The sequence below is a fragment of the Lytechinus pictus genome, chromosome 7 (genome assembly GCF_037042905.1).
Source record: "Lytechinus pictus isolate F3 Inbred chromosome 7, Lp3.0, whole genome shotgun sequence".
In the NCBI taxonomy this organism is placed as follows: Eukaryota; Metazoa; Echinodermata; class Echinoidea; order Temnopleuroida; family Toxopneustidae; genus Lytechinus; species Lytechinus pictus.
Window position 1 is genome coordinate 17,447,180 of NC_087251.1, and position 20,696 is coordinate 17,467,875.

The 20,696-nt window shown below is 35.1% G+C and overlaps 2 protein-coding genes across 4 annotated transcripts in view; one reads left to right on the forward strand and one right to left on the reverse strand.

Moving 5' to 3' along the window:
- The window catches only part of LOC129264850 (uncharacterized), a 28,761-nt gene extending 23,746 nt beyond the window's left edge, over positions 1-5,015 (forward strand). Inside the window, exon 21 of the mRNA XM_064102114.1 lies at positions 577-5,015. Within this exon, the coding sequence (XP_063958184.1) occupies positions 577-742 (166 nt within the window). The 3' untranslated portion in view covers positions 743-5,015. The remainder of the gene's footprint in view (positions 1-576) is intronic.
- A 481-nt stretch (positions 5,016-5,496) lies between these two features.
- The window catches only part of LOC129264849 (nuclear pore membrane glycoprotein 210-like), a 51,303-nt gene continuing 36,103 nt past the window's right edge, over positions 5,497-20,696 (reverse strand). The window contains exons 32-43 of one of the 3 annotated variants that reach the window (XR_010294106.1): positions 20,218-20,390; positions 19,704-19,788; positions 19,123-19,252; positions 18,604-18,740; positions 17,839-17,962; positions 17,037-17,183; positions 15,099-15,352; positions 14,526-14,748; positions 13,396-13,509; positions 12,703-12,819; positions 7,878-8,691; positions 5,497-6,155 (exon numbers count right to left, since the gene is read on the reverse strand). Coding sequence is in view for 2 of the 3 variants with exons in the window: in XM_064102112.1 (XP_063958182.1) it covers positions 8,558-8,691; positions 12,073-12,180; positions 12,703-12,819; positions 13,396-13,509; positions 14,526-14,748; positions 15,099-15,352; positions 17,037-17,183; positions 17,839-17,962; positions 18,604-18,740; positions 19,123-19,252; positions 19,704-19,788; positions 20,218-20,390 (1,746 nt within the window). In the remaining variant the exon portion in view is untranslated. Of the gene's footprint in view, positions 8,692-12,072; positions 12,181-12,702; positions 12,820-13,395; positions 13,510-14,525; positions 14,749-15,098; positions 15,353-17,036; positions 17,184-17,838; positions 17,963-18,603; positions 18,741-19,122; positions 19,253-19,703; positions 19,789-20,217; positions 20,391-20,696 lie in introns of all 3 variants that reach the window. The other 2 variants (XM_064102112.1, XM_064102113.1) reach the window with 2 other exon arrangements.

Here is a 20,696-nt window from a genome sequence, read left to right on the forward strand (position 1 = left end):
AAGTTTATACATTTAAAGAAAATCCTGGAAATAGAAAAGTACAACATGAGGACATTTTTTTCACACATACACGTAATCTTGGGCTTCAAAAGTAAAAAAATACATGAATGAACATTTTCATGAATTGAGTAGAATTCATTGGCAATTTTTCTTTGGGGACCAGTAGTCTTCATACATGTTGGGAAGCTTTAATGTGAAGAGAGGGTTGAAGAGCAATCTTCTCTATCAATAAAAATACTGGAAAGTCAAAAAGGGGCCTAAGCTTTCGATCCTAACAGAATCTTCGTCGGAGGCAAAATGAAAATAAAAATACTGGTCTATTAATACATCTCATCTGTTCATCTCAATTGGAAAAGCACATTTTTTTTTATTACGTCACAAATGGGGGAAATGGAGAAGGACACCAAAATTTTCCAAAGACAATAAAACAGCCACTGAGGTCATCCAGACTGCCATAGGTGTTCCATTTGTATCTTTTTTTGCCAGTATAATTACTTGTTAATAATCATCTCCTATGATGTGAATTACTATGGTTTGATGAATAATAAACATTACTGTGCTTGTTATTTTTTGCAGAAAGTGCAAGGCCAACTGGAAGGGTTTCTTTCATACCTTACTTAATGTGCCGAGTTGTGACCCCTCTGACCTCCCTCATCTTGGTGACCTAAGGAGACAGCTAGAGCAATATGTTGATCCTTCAACAAAATTAGAACTTCAGTTCAACGTAAATGCCCTCTTGTAACAGTAACATTCACAAGGCACTAACTTGAAGCTTGAATGGCAAACACTTCTCCTTACTACATATGAATTAAAGTATAAAGGCTTTCATTGAGAGTAGTGACCCAACATTTGCTCCTGCATCAATTCTTGATTTCTGTGAAGATTAACCCATTGAGGTACAAAACTTTCTATATTAATCTTGACTATTCTTTTTATATAAAAGGAATGATACTTGAAAGTCAATTTTTCAATTTAAGGACGTTCCCCAGTTTGTGGGCATCCCTATCTGCGCATATAATTTTACGCCATGTGTGTTGATGTCACAATAAGTGAACAGGTTGAGTAATCAGCTGCAGGTAACAGTTCATTTTTCCAGTCATTGGCACTCTAACAGCAAATCTTGATATGATATTTTACGAAGCTATTACCTGAAAAAAATCTATGGACCACTTTTTAAATGCCTGTATCCCTTCAGAATACTTTACTCTGCAGTGCTGCGAAGTATGACGAATATGACCTCGAGTTTGATTAAATGGGATAGTGCTGTAGAATTTCCTTTATGTAGATACATGCCTTTTGACACGTTTTCGCATTTTTAAAAGCATATTTGCTCAACAAAAGTACTAATAGTTTGAAAACAAGCACATGAACCCCCAGTTTTAAATATATTAACACCTCTTTAGTGTACAAAATTTGGTGAAAATGACATGGGTTTTAATAAAATGTAGCATTTATTGTATTTCTTGAATTTTTACATAAATTTCAATTTTTTTTAGATATGTTTTTGTCGTCTTTCACACCTTATTTTCAAAATTGAATGTGCTGCTACTCTTTAAGAGGGAAGGAATATCAATATAAGTGGATTCTTTATCTCAAGTATATAAGTCTGAACTATGATGTAAAATTTTGTGAAATTTAGACTGATTTTGACTGAGTAATAGAGGTTTAAACTCAACGCTGTGCTCTCATAGGGTCTAAAATGCAAAGTTATTTTTATTGCGTACTTCTTGAGACCTTTCAAATGAGTAAACTTCAAGGCTCAATAGCAAAAACTCAAGCATATGAACCCATGTAAATTTCTGCATATTTGGAATATTTAAGTACTACAGAAACTCCGGGCAAAATTTGGTGACAATGACATGGATTTCAATTTAACTGTGGAACGTCCTTAAATAGTAACTAAATATTTTCTCATAATTGTGAGAATGTGGTTAGGTAAAGCGCTGGGTAATAATATATTTGGCCTGATGTGCAGACTATATGCAGCAAAAGCCACTGCCTTGAATCACTAGAATTCATCTCTTCCAGTGGCCATAGTGAGAGAAGTAATTTGCAACCTCATCTAGGGGGCCTGTGTTTTATGACAAGTAACATGATAAAAATTTTCCAGTGCTGAACTGTAGACAATTTTCTGAAGGGGGACTGTTTTTTAATGGATCTTCACAGTAACATATATGTGTATATAACATATATAAATGTTGGTGCAAGCTCATCCCTCAGTCGCAGATGCAAGTATCTGAAACAGTACACAGCCAAAGTATTGACCTCTAATAATGGTTTTTGAAGACAGATTGTAAAAAATGAAGAAGGGAAGTTCAAGAAAAGTGTTGTAATTTCATATCAAAGAACTGTTCAAATTAATTTCATAAGTGTTGCTGTGATCAGCTTGACCACAATCACATATGTGGTAGGGAAGAGTGTTATGTTACTGAATGCTACCGTGCCGTAGAAAAAGTTAATTTCTAATTGGTCTACACCTGCTTTGTTGACTTATCGCTTAGTCAAATCCTAGGTCATCGTTTTCATTTGACAGAGTTGAAATTAGACCAGCTGGCCACAAGACCAAATGAGAATAGAGTACCGAAATGACATAAAATGATAAAATACCTCTACAACCCAAATTTGGTGGGAATCAGTCCATGGGGGCCTTAGATATGACCTCATGAATACATAATTAGCCCCATTGAAGTCAATGTATCATTGGCCTGGTACTCTATTAGACTAAGTGGGTACACCAAATTGATAGTAGACCAAATGGGTTTATCCCAATATATGTGAAAAAGACCAAGTTAATATAAATCGTAGAAAAATGGTGCGTTCAAACTTGAAATAGATTTATTGTTATAGCAATCCAGCTTTTATATTGTTCCTTGATAGGTTAACATATTAACACTGTACAAAATGAGAAAAATGTAGTCATGCATTGTATATATTTTGATATTACTTGTATTTAAATCAAAACATGGTATTAGCATAACTATTGTGTAGTGTGATTTTAATTAAAATTACTAGACCATGATAGGATTATGTCTGCATTGGGAATATTATTGATTGTATTTTTTCTTTGTGACAACTGGATTGTTTACAACAGTTTGTATTTAAAGGCCCCAATTAGTGGTCATGATGCCCTTCTCATTTTTATCAAAGTTTAGGTCCTTGTTCTCTCATAAAAGCTTACCTCAAATAACTCATTAGGCCTACTGGCCTTAGTACCCTGCTGTGTGGCCTATTTGAAAATGTGCTCCTCAAAAATCCTATTTGGAGGCCTGTTTTGTACATAATAAATCCTTTTTAATTAATTGAATTCCAAGATCCCTCACCATGTATCACATCTGCTACTTACAATTTCATTGCAAAAAGAAAATCCTTGAACATATTTTTATCAATTTTGTATATATCGGAATTGCTCAGTATTGATATGATAAACAAAGGGGGCATGCTATCTAAATCCCGCCCTAATAGTAACTCACTATTAGGTAGTTAGATTGTGCTCTTTCCTTGTCAGTTAAAATTGGTAGGGGGCATTGTTCAAACTCAATTTGTATGATGTTTTATATGTATTCATTGTTATTTTGGCTGTACATCATGGTGCTTCCTTTCTGTTAAATTGTGTCACCTAAACTAAATGATTAAGTGCCTTGTCCTGTATGTGACCAAACATAACCCACACAATTTGGAGAGAGTATCTTTCTGGAGATTGATATTCCTCTACTGAAAAGTGTGAAGTCATGAAATTCAACCAATTTTGTATTATGTATCTCAGGTTCCATTGAACTTTTACTTTGATAAACACATTTATTGTGGGTTTGACATAGGTGATCACATATTATACAAATAATGCACGTAAACGCGTGCATGCAGGGCCAAATAATGAACGATGTGCGAGAAGAGCCAATGGAGTGCAGTATATCCATTTGGCGAGTCGAGCACAGAGTTCATTATTTAGGTCCTCTATGCACAATAATGCATGCATTGTTTGTTTTATACAACCCCTCCCTCATGTTACTGAGTTGCCCCGAATGCTATATTTGACCTAAATTCAAGATAATTCCAGACCTTGCACTATCCTGCACTCTGACGTCAGAGTGCAGGGTAGTGCATTTGGTATGACATCAGAGTGCATTTTGGATGCAATAGTGCAATTCGCTGAATATCATGTGGTCCGATTTGGACCAATCAGATTACAGAACATTCTAGGGAGTTGTATAATGTACAATACTGTACTTGTGCACATAGTTCATTGTTTTTTAATATGAACCAAAATATAGATAATGCGCTGCACTGAATGACCTACTTTTCCTGAAGCTACGCGCTCAGCGGAATGCAGATTTTGTGCCTGCGCCCAGAGATTGCGCGATCTGTGTCAATGATCTATGACATCAATTATTGACGTCACGGAAAAGTAATTTTTCTTCAGTGGGTGTTTCATTTTCAACATCATCACAAAATAGTGAGAATATGTCTGGTCTCATGATGCTATTTAAACCAATCAGCAAACATGATTTAATTCATGTAAGATTTAAAACTAATTATAGAACTCTATAAAATATTTGAACCGATACATGAAATCTTTTCCACAATTGTTTTTCCATTTATCACAACCTAGTTAGTGTACTTTATGAAATTCTTCAGATGAATACCTGGGGCCTGTTGCAGAAAACGTTTGCCATAAAAAAAAATTCTGGCAAACAAACACAATCCCTGGCAAACAAAATTGTGTCATTGACAGTAACACATTGAAAAACTCTGCCAAAAAATTTGCCAGTTATTTTTTTTGTGCAACAGGCCCCAGTGTGGCAATTTTTGGCAAATCATTTTAGTCTAAGCATCAATTACAAAGGAGCATATATATTTGTACAGTATTACTTTTTTGTAAGAAAACAATGCTAAAAAGTGTTGCCTTTTTTTTTATTGTGATCATTCTTGTGTTTACGATGTCCATGTATATACCAATTTCACCTTTGTAAATATGCAAAAATTTGTCAGGAAAATATCACGTTATATATCAATGTAAATCAGAGTGTGTTAATGTATGATTTCTGCATTTAAAAACGTTTTTGGAAGCGTTTGTGTGTGTGTGCTCATGAGGTTTCAAAATAAATATAATTAGTTTGAGGTTTGTAGTAGTAACAATATTATGCAACATTCTGTACGTGCTTGTCAAACCCAAACTTGCTCAAAAATGTGATTTCATGTACAAAATGTGTTTCATCTAAAAATTCACAAATTAGTATTTAATTTCACTTTAATGCGCTATTTTTGGCTAAATTAAATGCCGCCAAATTTTGTCTAAATAAGTAAATTGTTCAAAATGCTATATAGAATATTTTCATTTAACTATTGGATTTTGGTTAATTAGAGCAAGTAACGTAATTAATTCATATAAAATTATATGTAGGGCAATTTACCTATGTAACCGCATAAAACGCCAAATTCAGTGTCCATTCCACAACCTAGAAACATATATAGTCAAACACAAAGTATACTAAAGTGGTGTTAGCTGTGCTCTATCAAAATAAGGCCTTGTTTTATTGCATCTTCATTCCTGATAGTACACCCATCAAAAATATATGTACAAACTCATTTATTTACAAGAAAGATATGGAACTTAATAACAGACCACCATGCAAATATACAAGTACATAATTCAACAAAAAAAGTTTCACAGGCAAACCCCGTATATAAAGGGTGTGTGCAAGAAATATTTGCAATCGATTGCACATTACAGTTGCAAATTTTTAAGTGATAGATCAATGTCAACTACAGTAAATCAATATATACTTGTGAGTACATGAAGCAGACCAGCAATCAATTGCAAGTTATATGACACCCAGATAGATCCTTGTCATTTGATTGGTTGGTTGATATCAATCATTCAGCCCATTTTACGACGTCGTCAACCATGCAATTTTAGATCCATTCATCATGCAATTTTGGATCCATACGATTTGTCCATTGCACGCGTGCACCGAGAATGCAGGCACCACTTGTGTTTGCAGCATGCATGTTGTATGTACGCGATAATCAACAGACCAAGCTCCTCACACTGCATGAGCAAATGAGCATCAAAATTTCAAATGAAAAAGAATCAATTGCTAGGTGTCATATAAACCAAATAATGAATGTTATTTCCATTTGTGCAATGGACAGAATACCTCATTCGGTGAAAGATGAAATGAATGATCCATTCAACTCGGCTATGCTTCGTTGAATGGATCATTTCATCTCTCACCTCGTGAAGTATTCTGTCCATTGCACTCATTAAAATTCATTATTTGTATAATATTTAATTGATTTGGGGACCTGAAATTGACTTGCAATCAATTGCAAGTATCTTGCAACACTCCAGAAATGATACAAAATGAAGGGCATCATAAAATAATCACCCATTACATCCTGTTTAACAATCAATATTGGGTGAGCTGGAGCACGCTTTCGCAATTACAGTAAATGTATTTAGAATACACCATAATTAGGTATCATTAAATAAGAAAATCATAGTATGACACACATTCATTTACAAATGATATTCACTGAGTACTAATTAGACAAACTGTGAATTTGAGGGCCCATCAACATAAAAGCAATTATGGAATGTTTTTAAAACATACAATACTGCAATAACTTTATTTCAAAACTATACAACAATGCTCATAAAGAGATACTTCCAACAACTAAATCATTAACCATCATCTTAGTTCAGTACTTTTAAGAAAATGAAATCCTCCCTTTTTATGAGAAGTTTATCCAGTCAACCTTTCGAGTTGGGTTTACCGGACTACTAAGAAATGATCATTTGTAAGCAACGAGATGACTTTACATCTTATCAGGGCTCCGTAACAAGAGGTTAGTGATTGATCGTATCTCTTTTAAATTTGGTGGATTCACAATACGGTGCACCGTCTATCAGTTGCAGCGGACAGGCCAATTTTTCATTTCAGGGTTAACATTGCGCGCAGGCATCGCACAGTGCTAGTGTACTGTACTGTGAGCGTAAAAAATGAAAACCATATGGCAAAAGCGGAGGAAGAATCCACAGAAAACAATCTAAATTTTGAAAAGAAATGTGGCAAATTTCTCTTTCACCTGGTAAACAGCATGATTTTATGCAATCCAGCCGAGCCGCACCAGCCAGCGCAGCATATTCACATGCATACACTGTACTCGTGGGCACAACAGATGTCGACCTTTTCCCATGAGGCATTGCAAATTTTGGCATTTCCACTGCAACCAATGGGTGGCTCACCGTATTGTGAATCCACCAATTCTTTGTGAAGCCTATTGGAAGAAACTTTGTCAAGCAATCCTCATCGTTAGGAAACTTTAAATTGATTAGGTTTAGTATATCATTATGCATAGCGAGTTTTATATAATGACATCATCATAATCACAAATAGTTATCCACCTATTATTGTTCAAAAAATTTTAGAACTTAAAAAATGATGCACCATTAATTCAAATCCCAGAGTGAAATTTCTGCAAAAAAAGCAAAGAGAATATTGTGGAGGTGGGAGTTCAATTTCACTTGGATTTTACTCAAAAGAAGGTGGCAAGTAGTAAAAAAATAAACTCAAATATTGTCCAATACCAATTATGGAGCTAATACATCTAGTACCATCTTAAAGTAATGGCAATACTGCATAGAATCTCATTTCAAGGTATTCTCAAAACAAATCATGAACCTCATTTTTAAAGGCAACAAAATGCTTGACTCTGTAGTCTTTATGATCTTTCCCAAATTCATCTTATTCAATGAAATCATAGAAAAACGAACACACAAATTTCATTCAAGGTAGTTTACGAACTGAAAATTTCAAAAATATATATACGAATCACATGCAAATGGAAACAGAAAAGAATGGGACACATACATTTACAGGTGAAAAATGCATTCCTTTCCCCCACGACAAAACAGGTGAAATATCTGCATGGGCTTTCAAAATTATCTTTTGATACATCAAGGCAATTTCTATTACATAGAAATGACAATTTCTGATGACCTGGGGAGTGTTTCATGAAACGCTCTTCTGGGCGATGCAACACTAAACTATTCAATTAATCGCAAGATTGTTTGTATGATTGACTGCAATGATCATTAATGTTCTTATTAACTGTACAATCCATCATTACACTTTGTGTCATGGGGCCTTCATCAAAATATTACATTAGAGTGGCATACAATCTCTATACCTGGTACACACAATATGGAAAGCCTCAAGACAAAAACACAAATACACTATCATATTCTGCATAAAAAAAAGAGTTGCGATTGGTCCGATCAATCACAACTATGGACAGCCAGCAACGTCAACATCTACTATGCATGTTTGTTCAAAATACTATGATGTATATTCATGCGTTCATTGTTTTCTTGAAAATTCACTATGCTTCTCTTTGCTTACAATGGACATTCTGCAAATTTTTTGTAGAAAAAATTATGACATCTTACAAAGAGTTACGATTGATTGGATCAATTGTAGCACAAATGGAAAGACCTGGATATCAAATTAAAATGACATGATTTAGAAACTCATAAACAGGGGGTTGGGGGGATACACTAGTATTCAGGACTACCGGAAGCTCCTTCTTGTGGACTATAAGCTGTACTCCAAAGTCTATTAGGGGATTTCCCTGCCCTTCTTTGTCGTATTGAATCAGATCTGTATGGACTCTGCTGGTACTCTGTAAAACCTAAATAAGAAATGAAATACAAAACAAGAAAGGTTGGATTAATGATACCGACTTTTCATGTCAATGGACCCATAAATTACAGGACGTGCTTCGACAAATTTTCTTGCTTCAACATCTCATCCCAATAAAACTAAGCCCCGAACTAATACTACACTGAGCCCCGAGCCTAACACTTCCAGAAAACCAAGAATACCTCTGTTACTGTAACCCACTTTAAGGTCAGGAATAATAGTCTATCATCCAGCACATGATGTGCTATCTTGGTGTATCAGGTAGCTCAATCACACAGTGAGCCTCTTCCCATAGGCACTTGAGCTCTATACAGTCTCGAAATATAAACCATTTCCACGAAATAAACAATTTGAAATATATTGTGATTTTTATTGGCTTTTTATAATTATTAATAACTAACAAGAACTTAGAAATGTAATAATAGTAATAATAATATTGTATTCATATAGCGCTTAATATCAAGATTTCTAAGCGCTTTACTTTAAATTACAAATAATCCTAGTTCCTTGACAAAACATTATGGCATGAATGTTGTAAAATAATTTTTTTTTAATATTTCATATCATTCTAGCAAGCACATACTATAATGACTACACAATCAAAAATGGAGAACTGTAGTTTAGGACTTTACATGCTGCTGTGCAAAGTAACTGTGGCCACTTTGCTTTAAATTAAACACTAATATCAGGTTAATATTAGAGAACACTCAACAATGAGAAACACACTTTTATGTTTATAGCACCTGTTCATATTTGCAAAGCTATATCATGATTACCATACACAAAGATATTTTCAAGACCTGGTAGATGAGATTATAAGATAGCAATGATCAATTTGAAATGAAGAAGACATTTGACGAAAAGGCATCAAGAAGAGATCAAAATCTAGGCGGCATCTAGATTTTACTATATATATTTTTTTATTTTAATACAGATCTAAGACCTTGCAAATGATTATTTGATACCTTTAAGATTATATTTGTAATGTTGTTAATTGCCTACTTGAAATGAAATTCATTTGAGTCTCATAAATTTTCATTTCTGAATCCATTCAAAGCTCAACTTGGGAAGGTTATCATCAATAACGTGTTTGCAGGTAAATATTTTTCATCGCAGTTAATGCAAAATTCTGATGTAAACAGGAAAGTGGTTATGCTCTAGTGGAAACATGAGCGTAACAATAGGATACGTAACATTCCACGGTTCCACCTTGCTTTAAAATATGGGGCGATTCAATCTTCAACTGGAGAGAGTTTCTGAGCGCAAGCACCACTTTAATATTTCTTATATTATCAGGAAATTTCTGAGCAATTAAAAAAAAATTAAGGGGATTGTGTTGGAACATGCATTGAACAATTAGTCAAGTTCATTCTCCAGATAATTTGTGAGTCAGAATCAAACATGCAATATCCTTTGATAAAAGTATTTTTCTCATGTGAGCCTCTGTGTGCTTTGTTTTTTTTTGTTTTGTTTTACAAGTGTTTACTTGTCCAACACATTACACATTGACAATGATGGGAAATCATTATCTGAAACAGCTGAACATTGCTTTGATACCATTTTTGTGATGAAAGAGTCCTCATCCTGATACTAGTAGTGCCCTGTTTGATCTTAACCAGCTGGATAACAATTGCAGAGTAGCATATAATTTTATTGACAGCATGGGGCTGTGGTCAAAGGAAACAAGCCTTATTCATCTCTTTCTATATGCACAGATTGGAATTATTATATGCTATATAATATTATTACATAAACCTTAACAAGTAAAATATTTGACTAGGTATACTTGTGACAGCATAATACATGTTGGCGAAATGAAGCAAATTGTTAATAAGGAGAATGAGTTAAACAGACAATAATTGAATGCAAAGGTGTGTAATTGAAATCAACAGATGCATGAATTATACAAACAGGGAGTGGTTCATGGTACAATTCTCAACAAGAAAGACAACAAAAACGAAATCCTGGCAAATATGGCTAAATAAATGTAAAAGGGCCACATTTGATCACCATGCAAAAGACTAAAAAGTGGAATAAACATAGCACCACAAAAAAAATAACATGACCAAAAATACCCGTAAAAATGCAACAACAAAAAAACAGTATGCAATCAAGATTTAGATATATGGCTTTTGTTAATCTACTTTCATTCATACCAGCTTTCTCTTTCCTTACTTTGCCCATATAATAAAGCAAATTCATCTATAATTTTTTTAATTGAACAAGGTGAATATTAATAATTTTAGAAGTTATTTTCAATGTGTGGATAATGTATTTTTACACATTTTCTTCTTTACGAAATCATGACCCTCACCCAATGTATATAAAGATGTTTGCAGTTTAGCATCTAGGAAAATCTAGATTTTTCAATGTATTTTACAAGTAGTTAAATTTCAAAGGAATTGTGGACAAGGACAGGAGAATTGTGAATTTCCAGTAAATTTGGAGGGATGGTTATCTTCTTCCCTCTGAAAGTCCAATTGTTAACAACATGGCATAAAATGAATAATGCTTATGTTGGTTATCAACGATTAAAGGCTTTTGACTCGACCCTAATTATATTTCTAAATTAAGACCTGCAGTTTAATTAATTAAATGCTTGTTTTAATAAAGAAGAAAACAGCAAACTATGCAGTACTTCTATACCAGACCTGCCAACCTCTGGGAATGAAAAATTGTATTCTGTGATAAAAAAAACTGTATTTTTCCCCAAAAAAGTGTATTTCATACGAAAATGCGTGGTGCACTCGCTCATCGCGGCGCTCAAGCTGCATGCAAGCTAAAACGCGCACTGCTCTTGCAGATGAAAAAAAAAACATTGAAACATGTGTATATCTCACCCTGGTTTTAACAAAATGATTGAAAAAAAAAAAAAAACAAGTTACCTGAAATTACATTGATCTAATAACCATATTTGTGTAAGTTTTATGAAATAGAGACATATAGAAATGATTTTTCTCAATAAATTACGATTTTGTTTAAAAAAAAAAAAATGTATATATATATTTTTCTTTTTACAAAAACGTATTTTAGTAAAGAAAAAACGTACTGCCGTATTTTGGTTGTAAAAACGTACTAAATACGCCAAAAAACGTACTGGTTGGCAGGTCTGCTATACTTTTGCTACGCCATATACAATCAATCTAATACATACTTAAATCTACTTGATGCATAATACAAATCTAACATATACATGGTACTTAAATAATTTTCTATACATTCTGTGGATTATAAATGGATATATTGAATTGAATGAGATGGCTTTAAACAGATTAGGGTAAACTTGCATGCTGTTGTTTTTTTATTAGAAATCTAATATGCAAATTGCAGATAAGAGGGTTGCATGATATAAATGTAAAACTCAATGGACCTTCATGGGAATTATTCTGTGAAGACCCCCATTGTGTTGGTGAAGACTTAGATCTATCTGCTGGGTAAGTCCCCTGGGTTTTACGAGGCAAATATGGATTAGTAAACTCTGGAGAACAGAGAGGAGAAAAACAAAGAAGAATATGAACAAAATAATATAAATTAACATTAAAACCCGATGTGAGAGTTATCTGTCAAAAGAAACCTTAAAATAAATATAAGCAAGATGAGTTAGACTGAATGAAAATAGAAAAACATAGTGGCTAACAAAATATTAACATGAAAGGAAGATTAGACTAGGTGTAGAATAAGCTAGCCTGGACTCAATGAGAATTACATAAGTTGCACTTCTGATTTCTCATTACCCAAAGAAACATTTCCAATATGCTCAAAACACCACTCATGGGACATGTTAAATTGTGCCAACTTTGTATTTCACTTTTTCTCCATAATTAAGGAAAGAATTCTAAATCAGATGTCCTTTTTAGAAAGGAGTCAAGGACTCTTAAAATTAAAGCATAAACACTTGCTATTTTCACTATCCCAACAAATATTTTTTACAATTTTTTGCATTCATTGCCTAAACAAGTTATGATTGGAATAAGAGGGAATGTATGATGGGTTTACTTACCTGGTGATTGTTCAAAGTATGGTGGTGGTGCCGGTGAGCGATGTAATGGACTGTGGAGGAAAGCTCCTGATCCAGAACTTGCTACGTAGTATCGAGGAGCCAGGAAGACATGGTAGCCTGAAAGTATCAAATAAAACATATCATGCAAAGTTAGGGTCACGTTTGCCTAGGAAACATAACATTTCAATGTTGAATAGAATCTTAAAATGCATTGCAGCCTGAATGTAAAGAATAACACTGAACACTTGAATTACATGAAATGATCCAAGAAAAATACAAACAAGTGTAAATTTTCTATTCATCCTCAAACATTTGGCATATTCCTAGTTTCTGAGAACATTTCAACACTTTGTTGTGTCAGTGCAGGAATGCCCATAGCACCACACTTATGCACATTGCATGCATGCAGAAACGCCCTTAGTAGTGCTCATAAGGGTATTGCTCAAGGGCGTTTCTGCATCAGTGAGGTGCGCAGAAGTGTGGTGCAAAGGGTGTTCCTGCACCGACACAACTTGTTTTCAGCTCATGTATTTAGAAAATTATACAATTAAAAGTCTAAAAAGAACTTAAAACTAATAGGACTAATTGTGATGATGCTGTACAATTAGTTCCAATATCATCTGATTCTTTTAGGAATATTCTTCTCCTAATAAAACAGACTTTGATTTGGCTGATTAGACGCATTTGACTTACATATAAGTACCATTCCTGCTACAGCCAGTATGAAGATTAGAAAAAAGAGCCATGTTTGATAATGCTGAAGGAACAGATGAAGTACAGTAGACCAACCTGTTACTGTGGCTTCTTCTGTAAAAAAAGATTAAGAGGAAAAAATTGTAAAATACAATTAATCATGTATGATACCCCTTCCCCAATAAAGGGTAAAATATTACATCCATCACAGCATGGACCTACTACAACTGGACATTCAACATATCCCCTCCTTTCAGCCAAAGACCGTCACCGCTAATCCTTTTATAAACACAGCACTGGCAGCTGACGCCCATCAAGCCAATCGTAAAACACGCTATCACTGATGGACAGCAGAAATCAATTGTGCGCTGCTTCTACACATTGCGATGTTGTGCGTTCACTTTCAAAAGCAGTACACCCAGCAGCGAACGTTAGCGCTCTGAAAATGATTGCAGTAACAAGAAAACAGGCGTGCATAAACGTGTTTTTTACGTACATCGCCAACAACCACTCACAAATGCATTGACATCACCGTGCAGATCAGAATATCTACATCAAAAAGCAGTATATATTTGACGGAGAAATGTGTGGAAAGAAGTTAAAATGCATCTTTTTGAGACAATATTGATGTCAAGAGTCGCGCTTACCTTCGGTCAGAAGTTGATTTTCATTTTGGCGTAAAATTCCAGAGGATTGGCAAAATTTAATGGGATTTTTTCTGATGATCACAATATTTACAGCGTGAAATAATGTATTGAAAACCGGAAAATAAATTGCGCAATGCATTCTAGGTAGTGCAGGGACTTTCCCTATTAGAAATCGGGGCTGAAACATTTGGTCGAAAGAGGGCCAGTGATCGATCGGTGACCGTCATAGGCCGAAAGGAGCTTGCGTGAACAATCGCCCCGGGCGGTCGTCGTAAAAACAGCGTAAAGAGAAAGTTAAGTGTATGACAGCAATTTTGACAGCTGGTGGTCATAAAATGCTCTCGTTGACTGTCCAGTTGTTGGAAGTACGGTATTTTAAAAACATTTTGCGGATATGTAAAAGCTGACATACAAAGATTCTATCCATAAAGGAGAATGAGAAGGGCATATAGGGGGGATGAACAGAAGTGATATTTATCTTACCTGCTGTAGCAGTCACAGATTTTACAGGAACAAGATTGATCTTAATAGGAACCACAGTACGCTGTCCTGTTACCGTGTTGGACAGCTCTACAGTCGTGTGAAGGATAGCCGGTCCATACTGTGTGAGTGAGGAGTCCACAAGGGCTACAGGGAACTTCTTGAGTGTTCTACCTGCATAGCCTGGCTTGCCTAGGGCAATGATGTCAGTGTCATTGGTAGAGGCCTGTAGCATACAAGAAAGGACAGAGGAATGTCACAGCACTTTTATTCATTTGACTCTTCAAACAGTAACAAGTCCATTCACAAAAAGAGGTCACAAAAAAAGATGTTGGTTGTTGCTCTTATATCAAACCATTTTTCTCTTTAAAGGAAATGTTTACACGGAGTGGTATTCAAAACGGGAATGAAGCTTGATTAAACTTTATATGCACTTTATAGAATCTCTTATGTAACCTATCTATCCTGTACTTATTATTTTGTTGTTTACTTATTCTTAAACTCTCCAGTATTCACAGAAAAGCTAATAACATGTTTTTGTTAGACAAAAAGCAAATAAACAATATGTAAATATACCTGTAAGTGGTCCATGACGGCTGGTATTCCCTCTACCGTGATATCCTCTCTACGGGAAGCAAGGGTTAGAGTGAGCCCAGACTGTTGGATAGAGTACGCTGGAAGGAACTTGAACGAATGCTGCTCGGAGATTACCTGACGTTGACCTGGGATGCTGAGAAGACGAGCAGTCAGAGTAAGGGTCGTATCCATGGTGCTTAGGAAGGTTGGGGTGTGTCTCGTCTTCAGCTGGCTGATGGAGCAGTAATATTGACCTGATAATCAAAGGGGGAAAAATGTTCAGACTTTTTTAATAAAAAAAGGCTTCAGTCACTGCTCTAAGAGCATGGAATAATTTCCCCAACTCTTTTCCGTTAATGTCTGCTTGCCAGCATTGGCCTTTCAATATTCTATAATTTTCATTCGCATTTTATAGATATATATATATATGTTTATGTGTATGTTTTGTTTCATTGTAAATACCTTATGCACTTTGTACCTTTCTAAGAAAAGGCGCTATAGAAATGTCAGTATTATTATTATTACTGTGATATCAAGTGGCAGCTAACAAAACCTATTTTAACAAATGGAATGAAATATCTAGCACTTTTTTGTTTTAGTTCCCTTTTTTTTTTTGACCATACATAATACCTTTTTTCTTCGGGTATGCATTCATTGGAAAGAAAAATCAAATTAAGGACGTTCCACAGTTAAAGTGAAATCCATGTCATTTTCACCAAACTTTGCACATAGATACTTTAGAACCTTAATATTCGAAATATGCAAAAATTAACATAGGTCCATGTGCTTGATTTTTTGCTATAGAGCTTCAAAGTTCACCCAAATTGACGTTTTTAAGAATTGCGCATTCAAAAGAATTTGGCATTTTTAGACCGCCCAAGATTACTACAATGAGTTTAAACCTCTATTACTCAGTCAAAATACATGAAAAAGTCATCAAATTTCGCAAGAGAGTTAATAATTGTATCGTTAGAATGGAGAATCTATTTATAGTGCTATTTGTTTGCAAATTTAAATTTAACAGCACTGTCAGTTCTTAAAAATGGCGTAAAAGATAACAAAATCCCAATCTAAAAAATGTAAAATTTCAGTAACAAACTACAAACGTACAATAAATGCTGCACTTTATTCAAAATCCATGTCATTTTCACCAAAATTTGCAGAGTTGTAGAGGAAGGTATACCTTAGAGGTACAAACATTAAAAAATAGGGGTTCATGTGCTTGTTTTTAAACTATTAGCATTTTTATCAGAGCAAATGTGCTTTTTAAAACACAAAAAATGCGCCGAATGCTTAGTATCTATGTGAAGAAAAAATCAAAACCACTCTACCATTTATTCAAACTTGGGGTAATATTCGTGATTCTTGGCAGCCCTGCAGAGTAAAGTATTTTGAAATTGTAGAGAATATTTTTTTGAATGGTCCATGGAATAATTCCATTTTTCATCTTCATGAAATAACGCATCGGATCTGCAGTTAAAGTGCAGAAGATGAGAAAAATCAGCTCATACCCGCAGCTAATTAATCACCTGTTCATCCATTGTGACGTCAGCGCGCAGAGTGTAAACTATGCGCAGATCATAATGCGCACAAACATAACTGTGGAACGTCCTTAACCTGATGGATTTCGAAAAGGTAGCTGACCTCTGGAAATCTTATTCTCTGATTTCTTCTCTTCATATATTCCATCAAATTCTCAACAACAAAGAACATGCCGCAACAAGGATCCTCATCCCTTATTGAACCAACCAATGTATCCTTTAAAGGTCATATGAGATACAAGGGGTGAAATTCACAGCTCTGCCCTTAATACAACAATCACCTAAAACAGAAATAGATTTAAGTGATTGTCATTTACATCCACTTTTAAAATGAACTTTCTGTTGTGGGTCCTAGAGATCACATTCATTATCACATTCAGACGTTACTGTGTATTACCTTGGCTTGCATCGAATCCTGCAGAGACTTGGAAGAGCTCGGAGGGGGTTACAGGCGAGTTCTTATCGGCAAACTGGAGGGTGCATTGGAAGGGTGGAGTCACTGATTCAAAGATCCAAGCATGCTTCTCAAATGAACAGTTCTCACCTAGAATCAAAAGATGGTGGTAAAATACTTTGCTCTTAAAATGCTAAAAATATTTAAGCTTGATCAGGTTTGCATGCATTACATGATATCAGGTAGTGAACTTTAAGACACATTGTAGACTGTCTAGAATTTATAGATTTCATCCAAAATGTGACAATGAAAGGAAGATTACCAATTAACAAGTTTGGAGGATGACATTGATGGGAAATAAAGTTTTACAAATAATAATATAGAGGTGATGTACATTCTTCTCCTTGCGTCAACATTGGCTTAATTGGGCAAAGGAATTTCTGTGATGCGATTTGATTATACGGTTTAATAATTATGTGCAGCTATGTTACTGGAATTTCTATTGATTTTTAGAGTCTGGTGTTATTAAATTGCAATCTTCTTCCCATGAAAGGATGAGGCTGGCAGACTGTAAGAGCTATCATTTTCAACATTGATAATCAACAGCAGCATTAAGGCACATCGATCTGGTACAACTTGGAAAGCATGTTTGGTTTCTACTTATTTGTTTTTTGCATAGTATTCGGCAAACACAAAAGACAACTTGAACTTTTACAATACAAGCAAATACAGATAACACACAAAATGCCTGAAATTAATCAAGTCAGAAATTACTCTTATTACTGGTATACACAGTGTATGTTACCTTGGATACTAGAAACACCATTCAGCTTGACAGGAACACGAATGCTGCCTTCTTTGGGTACCGTTGAGAGAGTAGAAACATCATTACCATCTAGCGTGATTCTCAGAATAGTACCAACCGAAACCTGTTGGAGAACAAACACATTCACAAAGATTGGAAATACATAAATGTTACAGAGATGCCAACTTTAACACTGACCTTTCAGCGAGGTTTACATGAACAAGCATGAAAAATAGGCCCTGACCAGATATATGTAGTATCACTAATTCATTATTAGTACACACTAATTTAGAATTACTACTGAAATGACACAAATATCAAAGGGGTGCTCAAGAACAAGAGAAGTGGGGAGATTAAATCATCAGCTATCTCACTGCATAATCACAACCAACCCTCACGAAAATTAAGATCCTGAACTTCTAATATTTTACATGTTCTGGTTTCAAAGAAATCATGGGGGAACGGGCCTTCACTCATTAGGGGCCGACCCTGTGGAAGAGAATTCCACAGAGTTTGAAAACCCAGACATCAGTGACCACCTTCAGAGGCAACCTGAAGACATACATGTACCTGTATAATAGTGCTTTATGATAGACAACCTTCTGTATATTGAAGGCAATCCTTGTATAGTTTGAACTTCTAAATCAATACGGTCAAACGGTTGTCAAAATAGGAAGATATTTCTGCTTATAACAGTTGTTTGAACATCATGTAGCCGATCTGACCCAGCCCTACCTTGAAGGTCAGACAGAAAGTAGGACATACCTGAGCTGTTGTTGCAAGATTAGGAGTCAGCTGCTGAGTTAAGGTTACAGTACCAGGGGTCAGAGCCATGGCAACACCACTTGACCTATGAACTTTAAGAATGCTGTTTTCAGATGAGCTCCACGACCCACTTTGACCTGTTTGAACAAATCAACATTTAGGTCAAATTGATGATTGACACGAACTTAGTAACAAGCCTTGGCTTCATTCTGGTCTTCAAGAACCAAGTAAGATTGGCGGTCTTGAATATAACTACAATCACTTACACCTCTATGTTGCTTGCACATGTCCTTAAATTGCTGCTTCATCCCTCCAAATATACAACAACTGGGTATATATCTTTTTTCATCTATGTACAAATACATACTTATATCTTAAATAAAATAAATCAAGAGTTTTAAGCTTGGAGAATTCAAATGTCAACACCTTGGTAGTGCCATTTCAGCTGCATACACTGCATGACATACCATAATGTTGAGAAAACTAGACTTAATTGTAAGACCGTATATATACACATACCTTCTGACGAGAGCAGAGGTGATCTCAAACAAACAATGTCACCTACAACCAAACCTTGATCAGGCTGGACCACACTGCCAACCGGGATACCAACATAATCATCAATCCATGGACTCTCACTGTCCCATACCTGTACACATCAAGATCAAAGATTGACAGAGTCAGCATGGAGGACTTCAAGTGAAGATAAATTAATGCAAAGATAAACATTTACTGAAGCCAAAATCTAGCAGTTGCAGTGAAACAAGTAGTTTAGAGAGAAAGTCTTTAACCTGTATATAACAAGAGAACAGAATGATAAGGAGTCAACAGTGTTGGCTGCCAAGGTCCAAAGATGTCAAAATAATATCCAGTTCCACCAATACGCTCTTGCATAAGCAATACCCCAGGGAGCAATTTCATTATTGTTGTTGACAACTTGTGAGATCCAACTACTTTCCTTGCTTTTGGTTGATAAGGAGTCTATGTGGATGGCTTCTAATGGAGAAATGATTTCCAATTACACTGACCAACTTGCCACTGCCAACAACTTTCATGAAACAGTCACTGGCAGTTGAAGCCATAAAGTGAAGAAATATTACCTTAAGCATAGTGGTTCCCATGTGTGCTGATCGACCAATAAATGTACTATTATCTGATCCAGACTGCAACTGAAGACGGTCAAATCTACAAACCAAAACAAATCAGAGTTTAAAATGTACTTAACACTTAAATTCAAATTGTTGTGTGAACATGCATGCAAATTCTTATTCACAGTAATACATGGCAATATATCAATATTACATTCTTCCATTGTTAGCCTTTCTGTGTTGTTCCAATCGACATTGATCCATTTTGATTAAGCTATAAATGTGATTTATGAACAATCTATCCATTTGGTTAATACCTATTATCACATGCAACAACAGATTTGAGATTCTAGGTGAACTTCCCTTCCCAGTCTATCGATATAACTTTAGGTCAGAGCAGGGAAACATTCTATGAAAAACTGTTACAAGCTACTGAAATCCTTATATCTGATTGGCTAAAAACAAATTTACAAGTGAAACTCACAAACAATGTTTCATGAAACATTTCCCAGAAAGTTCACATTACCTATGGAGTCTGTAGTCCAGTTTAACATGGGTGGCGTCGAATCTCTCACCGATGTTGTCATAGAAACGAACAACAAAGGAGGGTGATACACCGATGGGAAACACTTGAAGACTCTTGTCATATGTTGTTAGACCGGTGGTAGAATGCACAGCGATGTATGATACAGGCTTGATCTAAAAACAACACGATCAAAGTTCATACAGTTAATATTAAGTAATTGCCCACCAGTTGGTCCATCAAGGCAAATAATACAGCAATCAATGAGTGATAATGAAGAAAAAACATAAGAGTTTAATCCAGTTTCAGAAGAGTTACCTAATATTTATGTTCCCCATATTTGCATTTCCCAATAGTCTAATTTGAGCACTCCAAAACTGAAAGATTATTATTTGTTTCATTTCTATATCAAAATGTCCCAATACCAACCTCTAAACTACTCCAGATTCCCTTTCAGCTAGAATTGTACCTTTTAAAAAAAT